Consider the following 24,733-nt stretch of genomic DNA (forward strand, 5'->3'; position numbering starts at 1 on the left):
ACTACGAATAATGTAGCTTCATTCTTGGACTGCTGCAGGGGCACCAAGCACAAGGACACTTGTTCTGCTTGGACTCAGGGTCACTGACATAACAGAAAATGGCTGTAATGCCTTCCTGCTTCATGATGTACTGCGAGAATTCAGGGTTATTAAGAGCTCGAAGGGACAGACCACCAATTTTTGTGGAGTATCCCAAATGAAAGGGCATTCCTTAAAACATGCTGAACCAAACTGGTGGGGCTTCTGGATCCACCAGCCTCACGTATGCTGCCAAAATGAATGGTGGCAACCATGAGAGTGGGCCGTGTGGCAACACTTTGAACCTCACGCAAGACAAAAAGAGGCATTCAAAAACTCGTCCCCAGCTGGAACAATAATAAAATCCAGCCTTTCCTACATTTTTATGCGGTTTTTGAGTCACGCATTGAAGCCGATGCAGTTGTTTGTATATTGTCACGTTGCCAAAGACGACGCAGTTGTCTTCAAGAAAAACAAGTTTATTGGAGCGAACTTGTGCTCCCCTAACAACTCAAAGAATACAAGGCGGCGATACAGCAATCAACAAAGCGACGTGCGTAAACTGGTGTCGACGATTCGAACTAAAGCCGCGGTGCCTGCTCTGCAGGCTTTTATTTTTCGGCGCGAGTGTTTCTCCAACCGTCGATTTACATCCAGAACATTGTAGATCAAAGAAGATCATTCTGGGCTAGTGACGTTAGGGCGAGACAGTCTGCTTATCTGAATGTGATAGCCCGTGCGGCATAAAAATAAAGAATGGAAGACACGCTTCGCTTGGGACACAGATAACACAACCGGGCATGGCCGAACAGCAAAAACAAACAATAAACTTATACATGGTTCGCGGCAATATGTACAGTAGTGTCACACTTCCACAGAACGTGGTGCCACCTTTAGGATTTCAGAAAGTTTAGTGCTAAATCAAAGACTATTTCCGCCAGTTTATTCAGAAATTCTGTGTGGTTACCCCACTCATAATGCTGGCTTTCACATGGGCTAGAGGACACGCACTCCACAGAAAGCACTTGCCTGTCCCTTTAACGGGCAATTCAGGCTTTTTTAAAGGGGCACTGACACAAAATTTTGAAGGCGAGATAACTTCGGAGATAGATTGGTGGGAACACATTTACATCATCTGCAAAATATCAGCGGCGAATACAGCCTAGAACATATTTAAAATCAATTTTGAAGTGTGCGAAACGCAACCGAGCAGCCAGCAGAGGACCACGCGCAATCGACATCCCGAGGATATTGTGTAAATAAACAACATCCAAACACGTCACGAGTTTGTGTTTGCCACTTCCGCACTGCCGGCGTTTTTCGCCGGCTCGCCCGGCTCGCTGCTCCAATCGGAGGGCTGGAGGGTGGAGCTTCTGCTCTCGAGAACGAACGACCCGATCGTTGGCGGCGGAGGCGCTGTGATTTCGTCAGCTCATCGGGCAGCTGGCCGCGGCCAAAGTTCTACAGCGATTCCAGGCACTCTGTTTCTATTACTGTTTATTACCATTGGATGCGAAAACGCGCCGGAGGCACGAAAAGCCCACTGAGCTAGCCGCACGGTCGCTGTGCAGGCGGCGGCCACGGCCGCGAAGTGGTCCAGGCCGGCGCAGGTAGCTCAAGAGATAGCTTGTTACCGCTGCACGACATTGTCCCCAAGTCCCAACCATGGGGGCTTACATGAGAAAGGAGTTAATGATGCGATGGCGGGTTGCATTAAAAATTGTCATCTGCACGGCTTACGAGAGCGGCACTCGAATATTCGCCACAGTGCTAAGCCGTAAGCCGAACACATCTGTAGGCGGACCTGTAGGCAGACCGGCCGGCTGCTGCCAGCACGCGTCTTGCCACCCACCGTCTCGAGCGTCACGTGTCGTTCTTTAGCCGCGGTAGCATTTGCACTCGCAGCGCCTGCGTCACATCCACGGTCGCTTTTTAATTAAGCGCCTCACGAGATCAGTACGTGGGGGCATTCGCAGAAACTGCCGTCGATGCGGATTCGACAGTGCTACGGCGGCTCTGCTCTGTGATATCCCTCCGACGGTCACGTGGTCAGCTTTGTTCACACAAAATCCACAAAATCCATCGTTTCGCGGCACTCGCTGAAACCGAAACTGCGACTGGCCGCATTGAAAATGCCTCTAATTAAACAACCGTCGCACGCTGAAGCAAATTAGGTTTCTACAGGTTATAAGTAGGTCACTAGCTACTTATCGCAACAAAAAAAAAAAAAACAAGATGCAAAATTTTTGTGTCAGTGCCCCTTTAAAAGCACCTCAGCTTGTCAGCCTTGTCAAATTCTGCACCGTCTCACCTTGGAACACTTGATGTGGTAGTGCAAGTAGTCCCGAAAGATGTGGATCAGGTTTATCGTGTTGTCCCGTGCCTGGCGGTTTGTATGCCTGGGAAAAAGCACTGCAACAAAGGTGGGAAAGCAACAATAAAAAAGAGGGAACAGGGTAACAAAACAACAGGGCGACCAGTGCAGTCAGTAAGTACGTTCCAAGTACCTACACGCAGCAGTAACAAAATTCTTTGCATTTCATGAATATTAGACTCAAAGGTGTTGGCTAAATGGGTACAATTCATATGTGAAGTCTAAGAATAAAAAAATTGAAGACACCACGCAAGTCGATGCATTGTGTGGAATTCTTTTTTTTTTCCAACTGCTATCAGCAGGGAGCAGCAGAGCTATTTTGTTGTGTGCCTTGTGACACTGAAAAATGAATCTGCTTGCTATAACTGCACCCACCTTGCTTTCAAGACTTTTTGTTCAAGGGCAAACGCAATAAGATGTGGCCAAGTAAAAGTTTTCCGCCCAACTTTACTTTGTACCCGCAGCGGTGGCTCAGTGGCTAAGGTGTCGTGCTGCTGATCACGAGGACACGGGTTCGATTCTCGGCTGCGGCGGCCACTTTTCTGATGGAGGCAAAAAGCGAAAATGCCCGTGTGTACGAGATTTCGACGCACGTTAAAGATCCCCAGGTGGTCAAAATTTATCCGGAGCCCTCCACTACGGTGTCACCTGCATCGCGTCAGCGCGTTAAACCCAACAATCAATCAATCAATCAATCAATCAACTTCACTTTCTAATAAAAGTTGGCTGAACCGATGGGGCAGGCGATGGGGCAGGCGAGGCAATACGAGGCGGCGAACGATTCTCATCCGGCGGAGTCGAGCGGCCCGAAGTCGCACCACGCGACTTTGGGATAGGTGGGCGACGCTTCGCTTCCCGTACGCATGACGGGTCGTTTTCTTAAAACGTACGTCTCCTGGCATCACTCGCGAAAGTACGCGATGGAAGAATTAGAAGAAACTAAAAAAAAATTCCCTCGCACTTCCCCGAGGGGGAGAGTGTGTAAGTGCGAATGCACGGTTGCTATGCGAGCAAGAGCTCTCCCGCCCGAAGTGGAGAGGAGGCGCCCAACACCCGCAGTCACTGAGCGGAGAGAGGAGGAGGAGAGTAGCGCCCGCCGTTACGGCGAGGGCTACACGAGCGCCCTCACGCGTCGGAATGCGGAGCGCCCGCTACGCGAGCGAGAGCTCTCCCGCCCGAAGTGGAGAGGAGGCGCCCAACACCCGCAGTCACTGAGCGGAGAGAGGAGGAGGAGAGTAGCGCGCGCCCATCTCCCCCCGTTGCTAGGGAAGACGAGGAGCGCGCGCACCCGCAGCTGTTGCTATGCGGACGACGGCGGCGGACGATTCAGGCTCGCTTAAGAAGTGCATTCGCACTTAAAAAACCGCTCTAAGCGAGCGCTGCGCCAGAAGAGCGGACTCCGTCAGACGCGCGTAGCAGACGCCATGATGGCGACCGCCATGACAGCAGTCGCGCCGACCAATGGGAGGGGTCGTATGGCGAACTCAAACCGCGCGCGCCCGCTCTAGCCAATCGGCGGCCAAGAAGGTGCCTTCGGAAAACTGGCAAGGGCGGTCGTTCTACTCAAGCGACGCCATTCTGAGATATCGCAAAATGCGCACAAAGAAACAAGCTTCAAAACAAGAGCAAGATGGCGACGATCGGTCGGCTGCTTCGCCCGCGGGGCGCGCGGGAATTTGAAGCAACTTTTGCCCAATTCGGGGCATTTCGTGGCCCCCGAGGCGTTTTAAAACATGATTTTAAAGTATTTCCCTATGAAATTTCGCGTTGATATTTTGAAGGCAGGTGCTTGAAGGTACAATAATTCCAAAAATTGGATTTTCTCAAAATCGATATTTTGGCCATTTTTGACCATTCTAAGACCCGCGTCCCCCCTTAACCCTTTGCAGTCTGGAACTTTTACCCACTTTCCGGCCGTTCCGGTTTGCAACCATTTTGCCAGTTTCTGGCGATGCGAAGAAAAACACAAGCTGTGCAAGAAAAACTCGCAGGATATTTTTTTTTTCTTGCATTCCCTTTACTGACATTTGACCAGCATGTGTTGCTGCTCAAAGCAGTCTCCTGGGTTCAGGCCAGGGTTGCTACTACAGGTTTTCCAGAAAAACACAGTTTCCCTCCTGCCTCCTTTTGTTTTTCCATCATTACAAACAACCCAGTCCTTGCTGCTTCAGCCTGGGAGCTTGCAGATAAAATAGCTCATCCCATCGAGCCTTTTTTTGCACTCCATACATGCAGTTGGGCCCCACTTTTTGACTCGAGCGCTCAGACCACTCACAAGCTGTTGAATGAGGTTGCAGCGGTACTGCAGGTTTAGCTGCTCTTTCTTGCCATGATTTTGCAGCTGTGTGTGCCGCCACATAAAACTATTGACAATGGAAACCTCTAGATGCCAGGAGAAAAAGCTTTCGTATTGATTTCATTGTCTTTCGACAAAATGCGTAGCTCACAGAGTGATGATCCACATGGTGCTGTCTCCACTGTCGTCGTGGCCTTTGTCACTCGCTTCTGTCGAATCACTGTCATCGCTAACAGATGGAGGCATGCAATTCCCTTCCTCATTGAACTTATCACTTTCGCTCAGTGCACTACCATAGAACACATGCAATGAGAAAGCGGCCATGCTTCTTCAGTGAACAGTGCGCACGAGAAAACGCTCTTGAATCCAGGAGGCTCATGCTGAACATCGTGCTGCACTATAGTGTTCAAAGAAAACTCACAAAATTTCACTTATCTCTCAAGAGATGGCGCATCATGTATACAAAGAATGCGGGTGCATCGCGGTGAGCAGAGCCACGAAATTTAACCTCGTACACTTAAGTCGGCCATACCTTGACAGCAGATCGCAAAGGGCACAAGCAATGCACATACATTGTCTGTATGCTTACACGAAAGCAAAGGCATTCTGTTGCTGCCACAAGGTCAATGAAGCTTTCTCTGCTTCCTTTTTCAAAAACTGTGGAGTAGAGGGTCCTTGCCTAGCGCACAGCTACGGTGCACGTCTTACCACAGTTACGTAGGCCAGCCAGTGTTTCGTTTGTGCGCTGCAGCACTGCACGTAGCAGGTGCCACAGTTGAAGGCTGCAGGTTAGTTCAGATTGCTTGGGGCATCTTTAACGCTGACCAAACTGCCCCCACATGAACAATCTTGTTTTCTGCCTCCATCAGGAAAACAGCTGCCACGGCCCAAGTTCAAACGTCGCCCGTTTCGATCAGTAGCCCAATGCCATGGAGTAGGTGGCAACACCGTGCCGTTCCCCTCGTGTTTCTCTTAGGCAAAGTGGAAGGTGCTGCTCTAGATTGAATGTGGGCCCCACGACCTGCAGCTACACCTTGGCTGGGCCAGGAAAGCAACAGTGAAGGGCTATGGGTCAATTCGGGCCATGTGGAGGATTTTAAAGCAAAGCTTTCTTGGTCTCACTGATGGCGGTGTTGCTCCCTAAAACACACTGCAGGCAAGCCAACTTTACACAATGGAAGGCCACATGATGATGACAATGGCACAAGGAAAAAACACCTCCTATGGCCGAAATCAAACCTGGGTCTCTCGCGTTATGAAGTCGACACCTTCATCCCATTGGACCATTCCGACACGATCGAAGCAGTTTGAATTTTGAAGCGAATTTGAAGGCTTCACTTTGAACAACAACAATGGGTGTGGGGGGCTCAGCTTTCTCACGAGGGATTCGTCCGCTGCCATCTGAGTTTGCACTTTGACTGTTGACGCTTGAACTTTGATTGCAGCGGCTTCGACTTTGTTTGGCACTTTGCCATTTGATTTTCGCGCAGAAGGAAACTTTCCATTTCAACCATCGTGGTTATTAGATGGGGAGGATTTGATTTGTTTTTGAGATGCACCGCAACGTGTTAAAGTCTTAAATGTTTTAGTGTTAAACAGCTCCCAAAGGAACTGAGCGTGCGACCTGTGCTCCGCAGTGTGTACACACCCCAGCCACTGACCCAGGTGCTGTGCTACACAGACAGCTCGACTTGTTCACAGGCTTGCAAAAGGTAACACTTCCTCATTTGACCTTGTTGTTGCATCTTCACACCATAAATACAACGCAGGTATTTTTCCCCTCGCACAATGCGAGATTGGAACCACCTTCCCGAACAACTAGTGTCCATACCTGATAATAAATTGTTTAAATCGGCCTTATCCGCCCACTTCTCTGTGTAAACTGCTTCAACCACCTTTGTGTACATTGACCATGCCATTTTGGCTGTTTATTGTTGTCCTGGCTGTTTAGTGTATTTTTTTGTTACTGTTTTGCCGCTGTAATATGTCTCAACGCCTGAATACGCTATTCATTGTATTATTGTATTACACATGCACGTACTCTTTATTGTTAGTCTATTAATATCGCCTTTGAATTGTACATTTCTGCCCATGTGCGTGTCTTCTTTTACGCCTTTGCAACCAGTGTCCTACCCTTCTTTTTTTGTTATTGTGGTTTGTTTTGGCACCATGGTGCTCTTATTCTTACGTGCGTATTGCCTTTTCAGTCGTGTAATCATTCATTCTGCTGTTGCATTTCTTTCGCCTGTATCTTATATGCAGTCATCACACCCACTCACCCTCTGTAACGCCCTACCCGGGCCTTGAGGGCACAATAAATAAATAAATAAATAAATAAATAAACAAACAAACTACTAGCTCACATCGCTTGCCCACTAACTAAGGGTAGGGAAAAAAACACTGGGGTTTTAAGGAAGCAATGTCGAACGTCTATGCTGCTGGTAGCTCTATCAACCTGTTATCTGCCACCTGTGATGAAAGAGGTTGGAGGTTATGCTTATAAAGGGAAGCCAATACTCATGCAATGTCTACCTTTGTTGTTGACGGCTAAGATATAGCCAAACCGCGCGACTCATTTCACTGCTTGACAATCCTTTATTTCTTGCTCTTCATTGTGTGTGCAATCGTTGACATTGCTACAACCAACACCATCAAGGTGCACATTTGGCCGAGAACACTGAGCATGAATGCAACACAGTAAAACTTTGCTGACAAGTTTTCCAGAGGACCGTGAAACAACACTGCATTATCCTCAAAAAAGTATTACTCAGGACGCATACTGAACTGGTAAAATTAGGGGCAGTGAGCTCTCAAAACATACCTGCTGGTAAAGCACAATAACTGGAAACATATCAATAACATTCCACTGTAGTTACAAACAGCAGCGTCCTTGAAAAGCTTTGAAGCTTGTTACACAGCCTTGTTGGCACACATTTTTTTCCAAACTCACACCACAGTAAAGGCTTTTTTTTTTTTTTTTTTTTTTTGCACATTGCAACCTACTGGTGCTCTATTGCATCGTAACTGACAGAAAGCAATGAATGGGTCGATTCCAAGGTACAGTTCATTATTAAAACATAAAGCCTTTCTATTTTTTACTTGAAGTTGGCTTTTCTACAGCTTTGCAGGGGCTGCATTAAGCGTAGCATAACCAGCCGCTATAAAAGCAACAAATACAGTGTAACCTCGTTACAACAGATCTGCTTACAACAGATATTTGGATACAACATACTGATTTGCCATGCTTGGTTGGTCTTCCTATCTGTGCCATTGATTAAACTTCCTTTACTGCAGATTCTGTTACAACATACATTCGGATATAACAGACCAGTTTGAAATGTTAACAAGTCCACCTTTGCATATCTACAGCGGACTTTTCAAGTGCAGGAAACCATTCATTTGTTAGGTGCATTTCCAGAGTTTGCATTTCTACCTCACAGTTGTGATCAAACGAAAACAATTTGAAACAATTAAAAATAATTGTGAATTATTTGAAGTGAAACTTCTTGCATCCACTTGCAGTATGCATAAGTGTGATGTCATGGCAATCAAGTGATAGGATTTAGAATTTAAGTGTTATAGTGCAACAGATAAGATGCTTATATATAAAAGTTAACATCATTGAAACAAAAAAATGTATGCCCTCATACACTATAGCTGGCTAAATCTCCAAGCTGAGCAATGAGATCTTTACTTGCATTTCATTTATATTCCTGTGAAGACAATGGAAATGCAACTGTAGGTTGAAGACGTGAAAGAGAGTAATAATAGCATGAGTGAATCAAAAGTTTGAGAAGGTGCCATACAACAGTAGCCCAGCAAATGTAAACAGTCGTTCATGTGATTTTGTGATGTGCTTCACAATGTCGCAAGAGGATGAAACTGCTTAAAAACCTAAGTCATACTCAAGGTTTGTTGGCCTAAAATACCACCCTGTTTAAGTTGTAACTGAATCTTGAGAAATGACCAGCATACTTTTATTGTGTGATTTGTTTTTAACAGTTGAAAAGTCCAAACTCTTGTTATAAAAGACTTTGTCCGTGATTCCGCAAAAGTCTGTAGTAACAGTACAGTGGAATCTCGATGATACGATTCTGGGTGATACGAATTTCGGGATGTTACGAACGGACCTGCGCGGCCCAGCGGATGATACGAACGAGCTGGCGAGGCGCCCGACTGCTGAACAAGCAAGTGGCGGCTCTCTCTCCCCATTTGTCACTCTTCTTTCTCCAGAAACGGCCGGGCTGTTGTTTTCTGCTTGCGAAAACGCGCCCCGCACGCCCCATATGCACCGCAAAACCTCTCGCACGCTGCGCGCGCCGCGGCCGGCGGCGGCAACATGGCGGCGGCTTTGGCCGCGAAGTGGCACGGCCGCTCGAGCGACCGCTTCTAGCCGCTCTTTAAAATGCCAATCAAAGCAGACACGAAGTTGTTTGTGCAGTAAAGGAGCCGATAACGTTGGCGAGAACAGTACTATAAAACATCATCCGCGCCGCTAGTGAAAGCGCCCATAAAATATCTGCCGGAGTGCTAAGCCTAAACATCTCAGGCAGAGCCAGCCGGCTGTCTCGAGCGTTTCGTAAGTCATCAGCGTCATTTTCTGACCGAGGTACGAGATACCGCGGGTGCGAAATTGTCAATGCGGGCGTGAAAATACAGCGCGCGCAAAGCCAAGGCGTGCGAATCGCGTGCAAAAATGCACCATGCGGTTCACGCTTGACTGTTGCGGCGTGTAGAGAGCTTGGGCACCGTGAGTGAGGAGACAAGCGCGAAGCTAGGCGAAGCTTTACGCGCTCCAGAAAGGACTGCTTTGCGACATGGGGGTTTAAAAAAAGCAGAAAAAATCACGGATTTCTTCACGCGAAAGTAAGAAAAGAAATAAACAAACACTTTTTTCAGCACTCAATTTTTTGGTCTGTGTTGGTTCATACGAATTTCGGATGATACGAATATTTTTGCGGTCCCGCGAGATTCGTATCATCGAGATTCTACTGTATTTGGATTGTTCATACTGTTTTTATAGCGGACTGAAATCATGATCACTATCGTGGTCTGCTGTAACGAGGTTGTACTGTAATACGCAGGCTGAACAGCGGCTTGCTCATTGTCATACAAACTTTGTGGCTAGATTACATTTTTCCGGTGTGCAATTTCAGAATAAGTCGAGGATCAACCACATGAGCGCGTAATATCAACGTACTCATGAATCGATGTATCTGTGCGTAAGAGTATGCACTGCCTTGCACTATGCTGGAAAGGGCCAGTGACCCCTTGGCAGCCGCTGTAATCGCAACGGCCGCCGTACGGCCTAAACTTCATGCCACAGCACCGGCTTCAGTTGAAGCTTGCCTTCTCCATTTCTGACCATTCAATTGCGTCCAAACAAGATTGATCAGACAAGGACTGGTTTCATTACATGACAACCCATTTTCAACCTGGGACGAAACTCGTAGGGAATGCACCGAGCCCTGTTCTCGCCATCAACCCTGTTGGCCAGCCAGTTGTCATTTTGTATGCGCGAGGAGAACTGGTTGTTGAGCACAGTGCGCCGGTGCAGCGCGTGGACATGTGGCCTGCACAGACTTGGGCGCAACAAGTGAGCAGCTATTCATTTGGCACGCGCCGGAGTACACCTACTTTACGCGCGCTTACACCGAGCTACACTGATGCAAGAGTATACATTGATTTTGCACGTCCATGTTGTTGGGCCTTCAGAGGTCAATCCTTCTCCAAAAACGTGGCCCCTAAGTAAATGTCGAACCCTATCGAGCAAGCATAAGGCTGGAGCCAGCAGATGGCGCACTCTGCAGCCCACTGGCGGCATCCCTGAGCAGTATGAGCACCCACCAAAGGTGATGTAGCCGATGCTGTTGCCGACACGGGCGTCCGTATTCTCCAGCTCCTTGGGGGGCTCCCGGTGGCTGAAGAGCACTTGTGGGGCTGTGTGGCTGGCCTTGCGGCCTTCCTTGAACTCCTGGGGGACCAAGGAACAGGGCCGCATGAGCACACAGAGGAAAGCGTGCTTCCCCGCAGGGCACTGCCGCCGCCTTGCTGCACAGTGCACTCCACTCTCCCAATCGAGAAGGGAGAAGGGAAATGAACCATCGCGATAATGGTCCCGCTAGAAAAACACAGGCCTCAGTGACACGATAACACACTTCCGGTGGATGTGATAGCGGTTACAAGGCTAAATGATTAGCAAATGCCTCGCTACCCTCAGGGACCCCGAAACTAAGAGACAGCTCAGTCACTCACGACATTTCCCCACAAAATTACACACACACAAAAGGTGACAGCTGTTTGAACACCCCTGCTCAACCAATAGCATGACAACGACAGTACTGACTGCTGGCCCAAATTCAACCAACTACAGCCTCCCAGAACATGAGAACCCACCCGGAACACAACTAAATAACTATTTGGGACCTACACAGTGTCTGGATTTGCAACAAGGGAGATGAGCAGGGCAGTAGCAATGATGTCGATGACTGACTTTGCATTTACTGATCTTGTCAATGACTGACTTTGTATTTACAGCCAAACAGTATTTACAAGCATGCGATGCGGAAAAACATGCATGGAGCTGAGAATGAAACACGGTGGTTGATGCTTGTTGACGTTCACTGTACGTTATCCCTCAAAACATAAACGTGCGTTTATTATCATCCTCTGACTCACTGTTGTTGCTTTGCTTGCAGGATTGAGGTGTGATGTGCTAGAATCGTGCCCTGCAAACTTTGGCCGAGTAGCTGTTGCGCAATGAAAGAGATGAGCACTACAAGCCTCCTGCATTGCAGTGCCACCTAACATTTTGAAAATAAAACAGTACAAAAATTATTGGAGACTCTGTCTGAATAGAGAGTTTAGCTAAGAAGCAACACTAGACCTCTGGAGATACCCTCGTTTGGAAACAAATCTGGCAGGCGAGAACAGCTGGCAGTGTGTAAGGCAGGTTTGAAGCGCTCTCCTCGTTGGAAATGATACCTGGCAACTGGGTGCTATCTTCTGACTTGTATCGGAAGTTCTTATTGCAGAAATTGGGTTAGGGTGAGGTGAAATCAGGAGCGGCATGCTTTTTTCGAGGATCAGTAGCGGGCGCTCAAGGCGCCATGCCAGATAGGCTTGAAAGTTGGGTAACTGCATAGTAATGCCAAATATGAATTTCGCGATGCAGAAATGAAACTGAAACTGTTGTAAACTGTCTGTGAATGGTCCTGTGGTAAGTAGAACTACAACACCATTTAGAAAAACGTGCGCAAAGGCAATAAAACTACCTAAAATCACAAAGTAACTTTGCAAACAGGCACTGCTTGATATTTTCAGCCGATTTCAGGGAGTATTACTGTCAGGGTGCAAACCTGACGATTGAAAATCTTCTGATTCACCATTGTTGCCGTGATAACAAAAACAAACACTGATGCAGAGCAATTTCGAGTGGCACACATTCTTTTTTGGTAGCAGTGATGCGCGATGACCACACCCCTTTTCCACACCCAGGGGATGCAAACGCATGTCAAAAATCACGTTTTCATTGGAAAAATGAAAACAAAACTGATTTGGAAAGGGCATTTTTTGAGCTAACTCCAAATAGCTTTACTTGTTCCAGAAACGCTGGAACGCTATAAAAAGGGGCTCCAAAGGTATCGTTCAAATTCAACGATTTTTAAAATAACTCTTCAAAACAAATTCGCGCTTCTGAATGAGCAGAACGAGGTCAGTACAGACAAGCTAAGTGACAACCTAACATCAGCACTCAGTGAATCGGCAGCAGCTGTGGGAGAAGCAACATGTGGAGAACAAATTGGAAAACTAAGAAAACGAAGGAACTACTTGCCAAACGTAAGAACATGAAAGTGTCAAGTATGGTGGCTCGGATTGAATTAGCCGAGCTTTCGAAACAGATTAACAGAAGTAAAACAGACGAAATTCGTGCATATAACATGGCAGTGATCAAGGAAACGCTGCAAATGGGGGGAAGCTTGAACGCATCTAAGAGAAAGGTAGCCATCGGCAAAGACAGCATGTACGCCCTCAGAGATGAGCAGGGTAACATTACGCACAACTTGGGTGAGATAATAAAGGTAGCAGAACGATTCCAGCCCAGGCTGTATGCCAGCGACGTTAGACCAGGGGAAACTACTGAGAGTACAGGCTCAACTTGCAATGTCCCATTAGTAACTAAAGACGAAGTTGGAAAGGTTCTCAGGGGCATGAAAAGAGGAAAAGCTGCAGGTGACGACGGCATAACAGTGGATCTTTTGAAGGTGAGAGGAGATATTGTACAAAATATATGTTCTGAAAATTGAAACATAACAGCTGACAGAGCAATAACTAAGAGAAAACTATATATAAGCGATTCTTGAATAAACACATTTAACATTACTTCAGACAAATGAAAAATAAGCGCAATATATTACAACACTATAACAGTCATGAGAAGCAGCCCAGAGAGGACCAGATAGGCAAAGTGGTCTCTCTTACATCTAAGCTGTTAATAGTTCTTTTTTTTTTCATTTCCCCCCAGACGAGACTCTAGACAAGCAAACATAACTAAGAGAAACTCAGACATAAAAAAGTGAGAGAAAACAAAACACACACACAAAAAAAAGAAACAAGAGCCAAATTGATGCATTGTATAAGTGAACCTGACTAGACTCCAGACAAACTAAAAGGAAAAGTTGATGTTCACAAAACAGAAAAAAAAAAAAAACCCTAGCGTACTACCGTTCTGTTGACCAAGTAATTCATACTTCTATCTACGTCATAAATACCCTGCAACTGCATCATGTTTACCCAAATACCAAACACAACAGTGTTCACCAACTTTTCTTCGAGCATAAGAAGAGGGCTTAACTGAGGGAGGATGGGAGTGCCCCCCCTCAAAAGCGGTGCTCAAGGGCAAGATGCACCTGCCGAGCTGATTACTTGCACATAGTTGCTAGCTCAACAGAGCCTTCCCTCTCGCTTGTGCCAGGGCCGCACCTGTTATGGCATCCTCCTGCACAGGGCAGCATCTAACCTTTGGAATGGCAAGCGCACTCACGATGAGATACAATGGTGAGGGTGCGACTGAACAGAACTAGTTTACCCTTTGCTTTTGCCAGTAAGCGGGCATATTGAAACGATTGCTGGTGATGATGCAGGCTCGATGGTGCAATGTGCTGTGCAGGGGAGCTGCATTTAGAGGGAAATTCTGTGCATTCCTCGCACCCCAAGTCCTGTGAAACCGTGCCGCCACTTGGAGACTAGGAAATTGTGACGAGTGACTCAGAGCATCAGTCCTTTAGGGAGTCTGCCGGAGCGTGCCGAATCGAGAATGACAGCTGAACAAGTGAGTCCCTAATGCCCCCTTCGCAATGTGATTAGCATTGAACGCCATCTCACAATCGTCTCCCATTTTGCGACACCCTGCAACAATACTACCCTTTGGAGCAGGGTGGAGCAGGAAAGTGGACTGGTGCAGCGTGGCACGAATGGCGCGGCACTTCCGCCCTTTCCCCCGAATTTCCCCGTGGAACATCCCTTTTGTAGCACCAGGTGTTTTGCCTATCCGCCCTTCAAAGAGGCACACCCCTTTCAGGGATCTGCTGCCCAGAAGCAGAGGGAGACAGCAAGGCGTGCTGACCTCACCTGCATAAACACCTTCCCGAGTACAACGTCCCCTTCATCCTTGAATATGGTGCTGAAGACTACGGTGACTCTGTCTGGCTTCGCCTCGACGTACCTGCAACCAAGCGCCACCCACGGATCAACCCCAAGCACCCCCCACAACACGCATCGCTAGGTTGCTGGCTTGTGATAGCCGAGACAAAGGCTGGATGCGCATCTTTTCAAGAACAGTTCTTCCCTTGCATGCTGTGGGTCGCTACACAGCTGAAGCTCCAGCTAGTCACAGCACCCCCAAAATCCGCTAACAGTGTAGCCCTCACTTGCCACAACAGGTTCCACTCCCCGACAGGATGAAAAAGGGCCCCAGAGGGCCGAAACAAACAACAGGTTTTATTAGCCAAGAGGCAAAATTGATTGATTGTAGGGTTTAACGCACCGACACAACGCAGGCGATGAGCTGCAGCATAGCAGAGGGCTCCGGATTAATTTTGACCACTTGGAGATCTTTAACGTGCGCCGAAATCTCGTACACACGGGTGTTTTTGCTTTTCGACTCCATCAGAAACGCGGCCGCCGCAGCCGGGAATCGAACCCGTGACCTCGTGCTCAGCAGCACAACGCCTTAGCCACTGAGCCACCGCAGCGGGTCAAGAGGCAAAATTACAATCCCCAGAAATTTGGCTAGTCTGCCTACCCGTGGCCCTCAGCAGGGTACTTTTTCCAATGAATGCCAATACGCCAACAGCACACCAGTCGACTGCAGCGCCTTCAAATTTTACAGACCATACTTGCTATTGAAACATTTTTCTAAAAAGTAAATTATTGTTAGAGTGACTTTTTCTTACCTAATTATTGCTTTAGACATTTTACATTTTATTTCAAGAAGTTCTCCAGGCATTTTTGAAGTATAAGCAGTATTGGGCGCACCTCTGATCGTCTGCTCCCCGCAGCAGACGTTCATTTTCAATAAATTAGTTGCGAGTACAGCATCGTCCTGCCGTCTTCATTCCCTCCTGTTTTTGTCTATTACGCTGTCGTTCAAGATGCATAACCAGTACCAACTCGCCCAAATGTCAATCCTTTTATAATGAAGATGCCTGAATGATGAGATTTCATACAGCGTTCAGTTTTTCCTGAATAGTGTGAAAAATGCGAAAGCTATGCTGAAGCATCTAACGCTGAAACCAAAATAAAAAAGATGCAAGTTAAAAGGAGCAGATGGCGCCATAAAAAATGTCTGCGATTTGCTCTGGCAGAACAAGAGAATGAGAAAAAGTGGAAGCACTGTAAGTAAGAAGTGCACAGAATTTGAGACGGCACCAGCAACTATCTAGCCCTTTTGGTTAAGTTCACAAGATTTAGCTAGAGCACCACAGTATACACCTTTACACCACCTGCCAGACTTGTAGAACCACTGGGTTTGTACAAAAACAGATTACACGATGACCAGGTGTACATTTGTTCTAGGAGATCAACGAGCCTCACTCGGTTTATTTGCATCATTGAACAGGTCCAAACGGGCCTTGCTGGTGTGCATCAGACTTAGCATAAATTCCTGCCCATAAAGCGTTTTCCAATACACCTCGCTGCTATGTGCTACTCCGTACGTATGCAACACTGTGCTAGGCTTTGGAGTGTGCACACAAATTTATTACGCAACTTGCTGACTGCATGGAATTATTGAGTCGATTAGCCAATTGACAAAGCACTGCCCACTCTGCTCACATGGTCTCCTCGTCCCGGTAGTGAATGACGGCCCGCTTGTCGCCAATCTCCCCGCGCTCCTGGAAGTCAAAGTACTTCTCAAAGACAGACGCAAAGCAGTTCCTCTTGAGCTGGCTGGCCTTGCGGATAATCTCGTCCGTGTTCTCGGGGAGGTTCTCCAAGTCAAACAGTAGCGACACGTCGTAGCCTGCGAGGGAGATCAAGGAGGCGGATGAATAGTGCTCGCACAATGCTGCGCTACAATATGGCTCATGGCAGCATGGCAGCAGCAGCAGCATCTGCTGTGCAGACAATGAAGCTCCCCTGCAATCACTCCCCGGCTAGGTTCCCACAACTCAAGCCCCGAGGCTGATGCACTCTCGCTCCACCTGGTGCACCTTGCCAGCTGTTGGTGTGCAACCGTAAAATACTCGGCACTGGCTTCGCAGGTCATAAGTTCGGAGTATGCATCGAAACTGGCACTCGAAAAGCGGTGTAGAATTTGGGGTCATCAAACATTTCAGTCTTCGATAAGACGCGCAGACTGCCTTCTCAGCATCAACAGGATGGCACAGAATAAGTGATTGCCATGCCCAAATGGTATACAATACGCTTGCTTTAACAGGCTGCACCCATGCCTTGCGAAGAAGAAAGTGGCAAGACAGTTAAAAAAGAAGGAAAAGAGCTGCACCTAGAAAAGGGCTGCAAGTGTGCTCTGCACAATACAAGTTAAATAAAGGTGCTGGTGTCAACAGAACCTCCTGAAGGAGAGCAGGCAGACCTTTCCCTCCGCAGAAATGCATGAAAACAAGCTGCACAGTATCAGAGACCTCTGCTACCTTACGTGTAGATGTGTCAATGACATGTAAATGCACGGAACGATGGCTGCGATTCAAAAGCAATGATCAGGGAGTCACCAACTTTTGAGCAGAACTATGAGCCTTCTGATGTACACAAAAGAAAATCATCCTTGACACAAATGCTGTTGACTGTGTAGCCTAACAACGGCACTATTTCTTTTGCAATCCTCAAAATGCTCTACAGGACCGCTTTATAGAAGTGAATCTACAAGTTGGAAGCTGAAAATTAAAAGAGCAAGTCAAATTCTAGTTACTGAAAGCACTAAAATTGCGAGTTGGTTGTTATTATTGTTTTCAGAGTCGGGCAGTGAGACTCACTGGCTGGGAACGCAGGGAAGGGCAAAGGAAAGATAAGCAAACTCTTCACTGTTCTGCCAGCTATCTGCCTTCATATGAACACCAACAACTACAGTGCACATCACAAGCTACATGCTACATTGTCGTCAAGAGTCCGCCCACTGAAGGTGCCTAACTTAACGTGAAGGAAGCGACAAAAGGCGCCGAGGCCTCGCGGTTCCACCTGCCAAGAGGGGAGAAGGAAACGCCCTTTCAAGGCCCCTTTCACGGGGAGTTAGGCACCTCCGGTGGGAAGACTGCTGCCAACAATGTAGCCCCCCACAGTGCTGCATGTAGCTTGTGATATGAACTATAGTCGTTAGCCTTTTTTTATATGAAGCAGTGAGTGGCTGGAAGCTTACACAATAAGCCAATTAACTGCTTACAAGCTGCTTCCTTTGAAGATAGAGAAGAGGCTAGCAGAACAACTGGGAACTGATAAAATGTTGACAAACATGGCAGTTTAACTATTACGCAACAAGGATCTTTGAATATGGTGTAGCCACAATACTCGTTTACACAAGATCGAAGATATTTCGTGGAACTAGAGGTCGTTATGTACAACAGGACAATAGGAAGATATTGAAATAATCCGTTTTCACATTTTGGCAACGCAGACTGGAACACACAAAAGTTGTGCTTGTGCACGGACACCAACACTGCTCTAACAGCTGCAGTAGATAGCCAGAAAGCCTGCAAGCTTCACCTGCTTTATTTACTCACTTATCATGTAACAGGGACGGTACCACAATCTGTATAACTGCCACGCACTATAAAGCAGGCACACTATGCGATGTTTACGGCATTACGCGCAGTATCACCAAAGCTCGAGCTTAACGCGACTATGGTTTAATCTACAGCGTAGTCAAATTATGACAATGAAATGTCACGTACCATCTTCAGTTGTAGTCAGCAGGGGGCCATATTCTCTTTTCAGGAGCTGTTTGAAAAGAATAAAAAAAATTCCACCCTTATAACACCCGTAGCACACGGAAAAGACAAAGATAAGGCAAGTGACTCAATTTTATCATTGAACATTAGGTATTGTAAAAACTAAATCTAAAAGACAACTAGATGTTTGACAGGACGACAATGCTTATTTAAACTTTTCAAATGTTTAAAGCTCCCTTGGAATGCTTTATTCAGATAAAATGACATCCTTTCAATTGGCTGTGGTTGAGAATACGGAATGCAATACAATATTGGCCGCGAGGGCCACCACTGGAGAGGCCGGCGCTGCGATCGTTTTTACGTCACTTGTAGGATCCCCGTTCCTACCTTGCTGCGTTGTTGGCTTGCCGCGCGTGACATTTCGTTCAGGACCCGCTTTATAAGTGCCTTTCCGTGCTAATTTTCGGCGTTTGAAGTTCATTATCAGTGCGTGAAGCGTAGTTTGACCTCATGGGGACTTCATAACCGTGGCGGGCTGCCTGCAAACAACTTGAGCGTGATGGTGTATGCGGACGTATGCGACCGAACCCGGTGTAAGCGTGAGCTGCGGCTCGTTTCCCCGATCAACATTTAGCTTGGCTACGACGATCACCGAGCTAAATTTGTAGATTTCGGTTGTCGTCAAGAAATAGGTGAAGGAGGAAATCATGAAGCGTTTACTGCTCGCAGAAACGCCCCGCACACACGTCCGCCGTGCCTGCAGCCTGCCGGCGGCTCGAAACGACGTAGGTCGCGACAGCAACACCTTGTTGCCGCTTTTTAAAATCACACTGGTCGCGGAAAAGGAGGTCCGCATTCGCGAAAGTGGATGTTCGTGTGGTGAAGAACTGTGCTGCGCAGTGTCATCAGCTGCGATTTTCAAGGCGACGCTCAAATATCTGCCGCAATCTACAGAGACCGGCCGCGGATGTCGGGCCCCACGCCGCCGGCCCGTTCGCGCACGGTGCGGCGAGCGGCTGAAGGGTGGTGTCGGGCGCTCCGACGCACCAACTGGCGCGGGCCCTGGGACGAGCGGCGCGAAAATGAAAAGCACGTGTCGCGCGGCGCGCCTGCGTGCACCGTATGCCTTAACCGCCACCACATGGGCATGGACACCGACGAAGACGACTGGCTTTTCCTTCTTCCCCGGCCCTCAGCGGCAGGAGGAAGGGAATATGAGACAAGAGAGACGCGGTCCGGGCACAGGAGAGCTCGGCCCGTCGTCTTCGAGCTCCGCCCGAGCATTGTGTCTTAGCCGCCCGCCGGGCTGTAAATAAATGTACAGTTTTGTATCGAAGGCTGAGTTTGTCGGTTGAAGATACCCGGGGTGAGATCCTCAGCGCTACTGCAGCTTGGAGGAGAAGCCCCGGGGGAAAAGAACATCACAAAGATAACTGGTGGCGATACCTGCGCGCAAAAATCGGCCGAGGCCGTGGCAGGTATCTTGATCATCGAAGGCTTAAATGGCAGTAACCACGGATACAAACTTCCACATACGAGAAAAGGGGCGACAGTGTGGTGAAAAGTTGTGTTAGGGACTGTCATTTGCGACTGTAACGACAGCGGCGATGAAATATCTGCCGCGACGCTAAGCCTGAAGTTCCCAACATCGGACTCCGCGCATCCGAAACCGGCGGCGAGTTAGATGTTGGAGCCGACCCTCTTCTAAAACTCGCGGCGCGCAAGCGTGTTGCTTTGGGTTCCATGAACTTCTTGGGGGCCTCCAACGCTTGGTTCCCCTATTCTTAAACTCCCCATTACCCCACGACGTGTTTCGCCTCGCACGCAACCACGCCTCTGTGAGCAATCGTGAGTTCTCGTACTTGATGCTAAACTAAAAAAGCGCAGGCTCATTGTAAACAGACAAAATCCCGTGTTACAGAGGTCTTAATTAACATAGTCAAGTCTAAACCCGCTCGAAGGCGTTAAAAACTCGCGTTAATACCATTCGTACATTGCGGACAAGTTGTCGCGAAAAGTAAACATATCAGCAGTACAGATCGTTAATCAACAGTGATCGTTAATCAAATCAGGGCATGAATATAAAAAAAGCATTAAAGGGAGAATATGCACTGCTTAAGCCAAAGTACAGATCATACCAGCACTTTTAAGCCTGTGCGGCGAAGCAATCCGCTCACCGGTCTCACGTAGTGATTCATTTTTTACCACACAATGCGTGCAGTACGCGAGGTGTGATCGCAACTGAGCGCCACGTTTCTGCCGCTGTTGCAAGGTCTATTTTCTTGCACACACAGTCGCGCACATGTCACGTCGCAAGTATTTCATAATGAATTAGTGTACTTTTCTCGGCACCAATTGTATCGTCCTTGGCGTTAGCTGGCTGCGTACGAGCTGTCGGTGGCGATGGTAGCAACTACCCAGCCGCGGCGGTGTCGTCGGGAGCAAGCGAGCCATTGATTGCTTGCCCGGATTATTTGGTCTGTAGACAACTTTCTCCTGTAATTTGCTACAAAACCGCCAGGAGGGGGCACACGGCGTCCTACAAGTGACGTCACTCGTAGGTGGCGCCACAGTATGTCCTCTGGGCCAATAGGCCCATTGTGACAATGTGTAGGTGCTTTCACTGTGATCTGTAAGCACACTCAAAACATAGAACGGGGGCTTAAGCACTTGTATACAGGTCACTTCACTGTCCAAAACCGCCAATCTTGGTACCCCAATTTCTTTTCTGAAACTTTGGTACTGAAGAAGGCTATGCATTGCAGAAGCCTGTTTTAATTATTAAGTACAGCTTGTCCAAGGGAGCCAAACAAGGTGCGGAAAACAGATGGCTGCAAAATGAGCCAGAATACCTCATCTGCACCATGTTCCTGGAGTTCCTTGTAGAACTTCAGAGAAATGCTGACCTGAAGAATGAGAAATGGCACTTGTAAACATGTTACGAGGCACACATTTTAGGAACACTTACAAATTGCACTTAGAGCTTGATAAAAAGAGTTAGATGGCTAAAAACAGGAAAACAATACACTGTAAATTTGGCCCCTTCTTTTCTGAGATAGAACCAATGAGTAAACAAGAGAGAGTGAAAAATTCAAAGGAGGTTAGGTGTGCAAGCTGGTGTAGTCAGGCCTGTACACTTGGGCTTACTAAGGGTAGTCTAAGGGTGCAACAATACAAAGTGCAGGATCACTTGAAAGCGGGAGCGAATTTCCCATGGTTCTTGATCATGGCACTGTTTCATGTGAAACACAACACTGTTTCATGCTACGGCTACTATTAACTCATGCCTTTCCCCAGCGTTGATTTTGACTGTAGGGTTTAACGCGCCGACGCAATGCAGGCGATGAGGCGTGCTGTAGTGGAGGGCTCCGGATAAATTTTGACCACCTGGGGATCTTTAACGTGCGCCAAAATCTTGAACACACGGGCTTTTTCGCTTTTCGCCTCCATCAGAAAAGTGGCCGCTGTGGCCGGGAATCGAACCCGCAACCTCCTTTCCCCTATATGTTAGATTCCAAAAAGAAAAAGAGATTGCCCAGCTCGTAGGATATTAAAGCGCATTTTTCATGAATTGTTTATGGCATCAATACCTTGTGCACAGTAGAGTTGAAAACGTAGCCCCAATGAAGCCGTTTGCACGACAAACTAAGGAAAGCAGGGAAGTTAGCTCAGGTGAGCAAGATGACAAACTCCCATTTGAAGAGAACTAATTCACAAAGACCAGTATTGAGCCCTTTTGCTTGCGGCAAAAGCTAGAGGTCGCTTTAGTGCTGCTGTAGCACAGATGCCATATCTTGATTGGAAATCCACCAGTTGAAATTCACAACAGACTGCACACAACAGTCGCACCTTGCACCCACAATACTTGTGACAACAAAGACAGTGCATCTGAGCCTATGCCCACCAGTGGTGAAGCGTCGTTGCACTGCGCCCGCACTTACTAGTGCGAGTGGCCACTCAAACGTTCTTTTCTTGCCTCCACCTCAGCCCGAGTGGTCATACTGAATGAATGTTTTGTGTGGCACTTTAGCTCACCAGGGCAACACCAGACTGGTTCAACAGGCTGAGCTTTCATTTTCCCAGGTGGCGACTGCCTTTACCAGGGCACTGTGTCCAAGTATGAACAGTGCACATTTAATGCCCACGGAACCCGCTGTCTCCATGTTTTCTGCTACATTTGCACTGATTCATGTAAACCTGTAAATTTGTTCAAATGTGCCAGCTTTTGCCTAAATACCACACTGCAAAATATGCCCCTACTTCGTTGCAGGTCCCTCAGCACTTGCTTGGGTAGACGGCCCTGTGGGACACTCTTGCTCTGAGCAATAGGATTAATCAGTCAGCACTCATGCAGACCAGTCTTTGAACAATAGGAACATGCTGCTCGGCGAACTGCAATGTGCAGTTAAGGGGCTTAAGCGGTGACAATGAGGCAATTCAATGATTTCTGACTGTGTACTAGCGCCCGAATGAACCTATACATTTTTCATGCAAACTAAACTGAACTGTCTTTTTGTTCTTTGTTTTTTCCCGAGGGGAAGTAGGCCTGTTGATGCTCATTTGACAGCACATTAGTAAAATCCCCGTTCCCCCATACTAGAAAACTTATGTCTACACTGCTGCTCGTCCCTAGTATGTTATTTTTAGGCTACTGCATTTGTTCTGCCTTTTCAGAAAGTTGGTAAAGCTAGCACAAAGAGTGCAAAACGAATATGGCAGAGGTCATTTCCTAGGATTCTGGTTCTGAGCTTGCTAGCTTGCCTCACCGTTTTACTTTTATTTTTTCCCACTTGCTTGTTAGGAAGTACAAGGAGAGAGAGAGAAAAAAAGCCTACATTCCACACACAGGCAGGGGAAGCAGTTTTGTGACTTACCCTTATCTTCGTCTTGTCCCCATTCGGGTTCGAAATGTAGTACAGTACTCCATCAAAGTCAGCAATTATGACTTCAACTGCCTCTGGCTTGTTTCTAGACAAAGTGGCATAGGACGGCAAACAAATATTTAAAATAACTACGAGAAAGAGGACCAGGTTTCTTGAAACTGCCCACGGTGATATTATGTAGGAACATACAGCGCAAAAGGTCAAGAAATAAACTAAAGGTATACTTGGTACATCTTACCAACTCGCCAATCAGTACACTTTGCCATGTTTGCAGTGGTGGCCAGAAAACAGCTCGCCCACATAACATTGACTAATAATTATAACTAATCTTATACTAGTTGACTATGCTGGGAAATGGCAACAAGAAAATCTTCGCAATACAGCTACTTCACAGCTTACTGCATTTATCTTGGAAACCACACTGTAGACAGAATCGCCTAAGTAGAATTACTGGAGAAACCATCAATTTGGCAAAGAATGTATGCTCTCAGAGATGAACAAGGTAACATTAGACAAAACATATAGGAAGTAAGAGTAGCTGAATGATTTCATGCTAAGCTGTATACCAGCAACATTAGGGCAGGGGACAGTACAAAGCCTACAAAGTTATCTACTGAGTTGTCAACAATAACTAAAGAAGGAGTGGAAACGTCATTCAAGGGTATGAGGAGAGAAAAAGCTTGGGGAGAAGATGGCATAACCGTGGATCACCTAAAGGAGGTAGGATACATTGTACTAGAAGGGATAGCAAAGCTTTTTCCAAAATGCCTACACACTTTCTGGGTGCCCCTAGCCTAGAATATTGCCAATACAACTCTGATTTCCAAGAAGTGCAAAGTCAAATAACTAAAAAATTACAGGCCCACTTGCCTACTTTCGTTTATTTGGAAGCTGTCTACAAAGATGATATTCAACTGCATACAAAAGGCCCAGATTTCCAACAACTGAGACAAAAGGGATGATTTAGGGCAGGCTACCCAACAATCCATCACATCCATGTCAATGAAGTAACAGAAAATATGCACGAGGGACAACAAATCCCTGTACATGGCATTTGTAGACTACGAAAAAGTGTTTGATTCCAGAGCCACAGCCCTTGATCATGGAACAGAGGAGACTGCCATAAGATTCTTGGTGTCCCATACAATAAATGCATGGACAGGTGAAAAGTTTCCTATCAGAAACAGGCTAGGAAAAGAAAACACCACCTCGCCAAAATTGTTCCCAGCATGTCTGGGAACGGTGTTTAGGAAACTTGACTGGGAGAAGGCAGGAGTAAAAATAAATGGACAATGCTTGAGCCACCGGTAACTTGCGGATAACATAGTCTTGTTTGGTGAGCCTGGTAAACAGCTGCTAATGTTACTTCAGGAGATGCACTCAAATAGCTTTAGTCGTAGGGTTAAAGACGAATATGAATAAATCAAAAGTAATGCTAAGTAGCCCCCTCCTCCACCCAAGGTAACAATGTGTTAGGACAAGAAGACGAACGCAACTACCTCGGACAGATCGCCAGGGCTGATCCCAACCACGAGAGGAAATACTGTGCAGCATAGTAGGTACGGGCTGGTGTGTGTTCAGCAGCACATAATGCATACTAGGCTGCCTCCATCACTGGAAGTAATGGTGTAAAACCAATGCGTACACCAATGACGACATACCAAGCAGAAACTTTACTAAACCTCTGGAAAGAGAACTCGGGTCAGCCCAACGGGCCATGGAACGAAGGACGATAGGAATAACACTTGGGGACAGGAATTTG

General features: G+C 47.2%; 1 protein-coding gene across 1 annotated transcript in view; it reads right to left on the minus strand.

Annotated features, from left to right (window-relative positions):
• Nucleotides 1-24,733, minus strand: part of Arpc2 (Actin-related protein 2/3 complex, subunit 2) — a 39,809-nt gene that overhangs the window by 12,086 nt on the left and 2,990 nt on the right. The window contains exons 2-8 of the mRNA XM_077700868.1: nt 22,963-23,056; nt 20,941-20,994; nt 18,092-18,137; nt 16,023-16,209; nt 14,319-14,412; nt 10,536-10,662; nt 2,330-2,430 (exon numbers count right to left, since the gene is read on the minus strand). Coding sequence (XP_077556994.1) covers nt 2,330-2,430; nt 10,536-10,662; nt 14,319-14,412; nt 16,023-16,209; nt 18,092-18,137; nt 20,941-20,994; nt 22,963-23,056 — 703 coding nt within the window. The remainder of the gene's footprint in view (nt 1-2,329; nt 2,431-10,535; nt 10,663-14,318; nt 14,413-16,022; nt 16,210-18,091; nt 18,138-20,940; nt 20,995-22,962; nt 23,057-24,733) is intronic.

This window comes from Haemaphysalis longicornis, unplaced genomic scaffold (genome assembly GCF_048455015.1).
Source record: "Haemaphysalis longicornis isolate Haplotype H1 unplaced genomic scaffold, Haemaphysalis longicornis Haplotype H1 scaffold_2, whole genome shotgun sequence".
In the NCBI taxonomy this organism is placed as follows: domain Eukaryota; kingdom Metazoa; phylum Arthropoda; class Arachnida; order Ixodida; family Ixodidae; genus Haemaphysalis; species Haemaphysalis longicornis.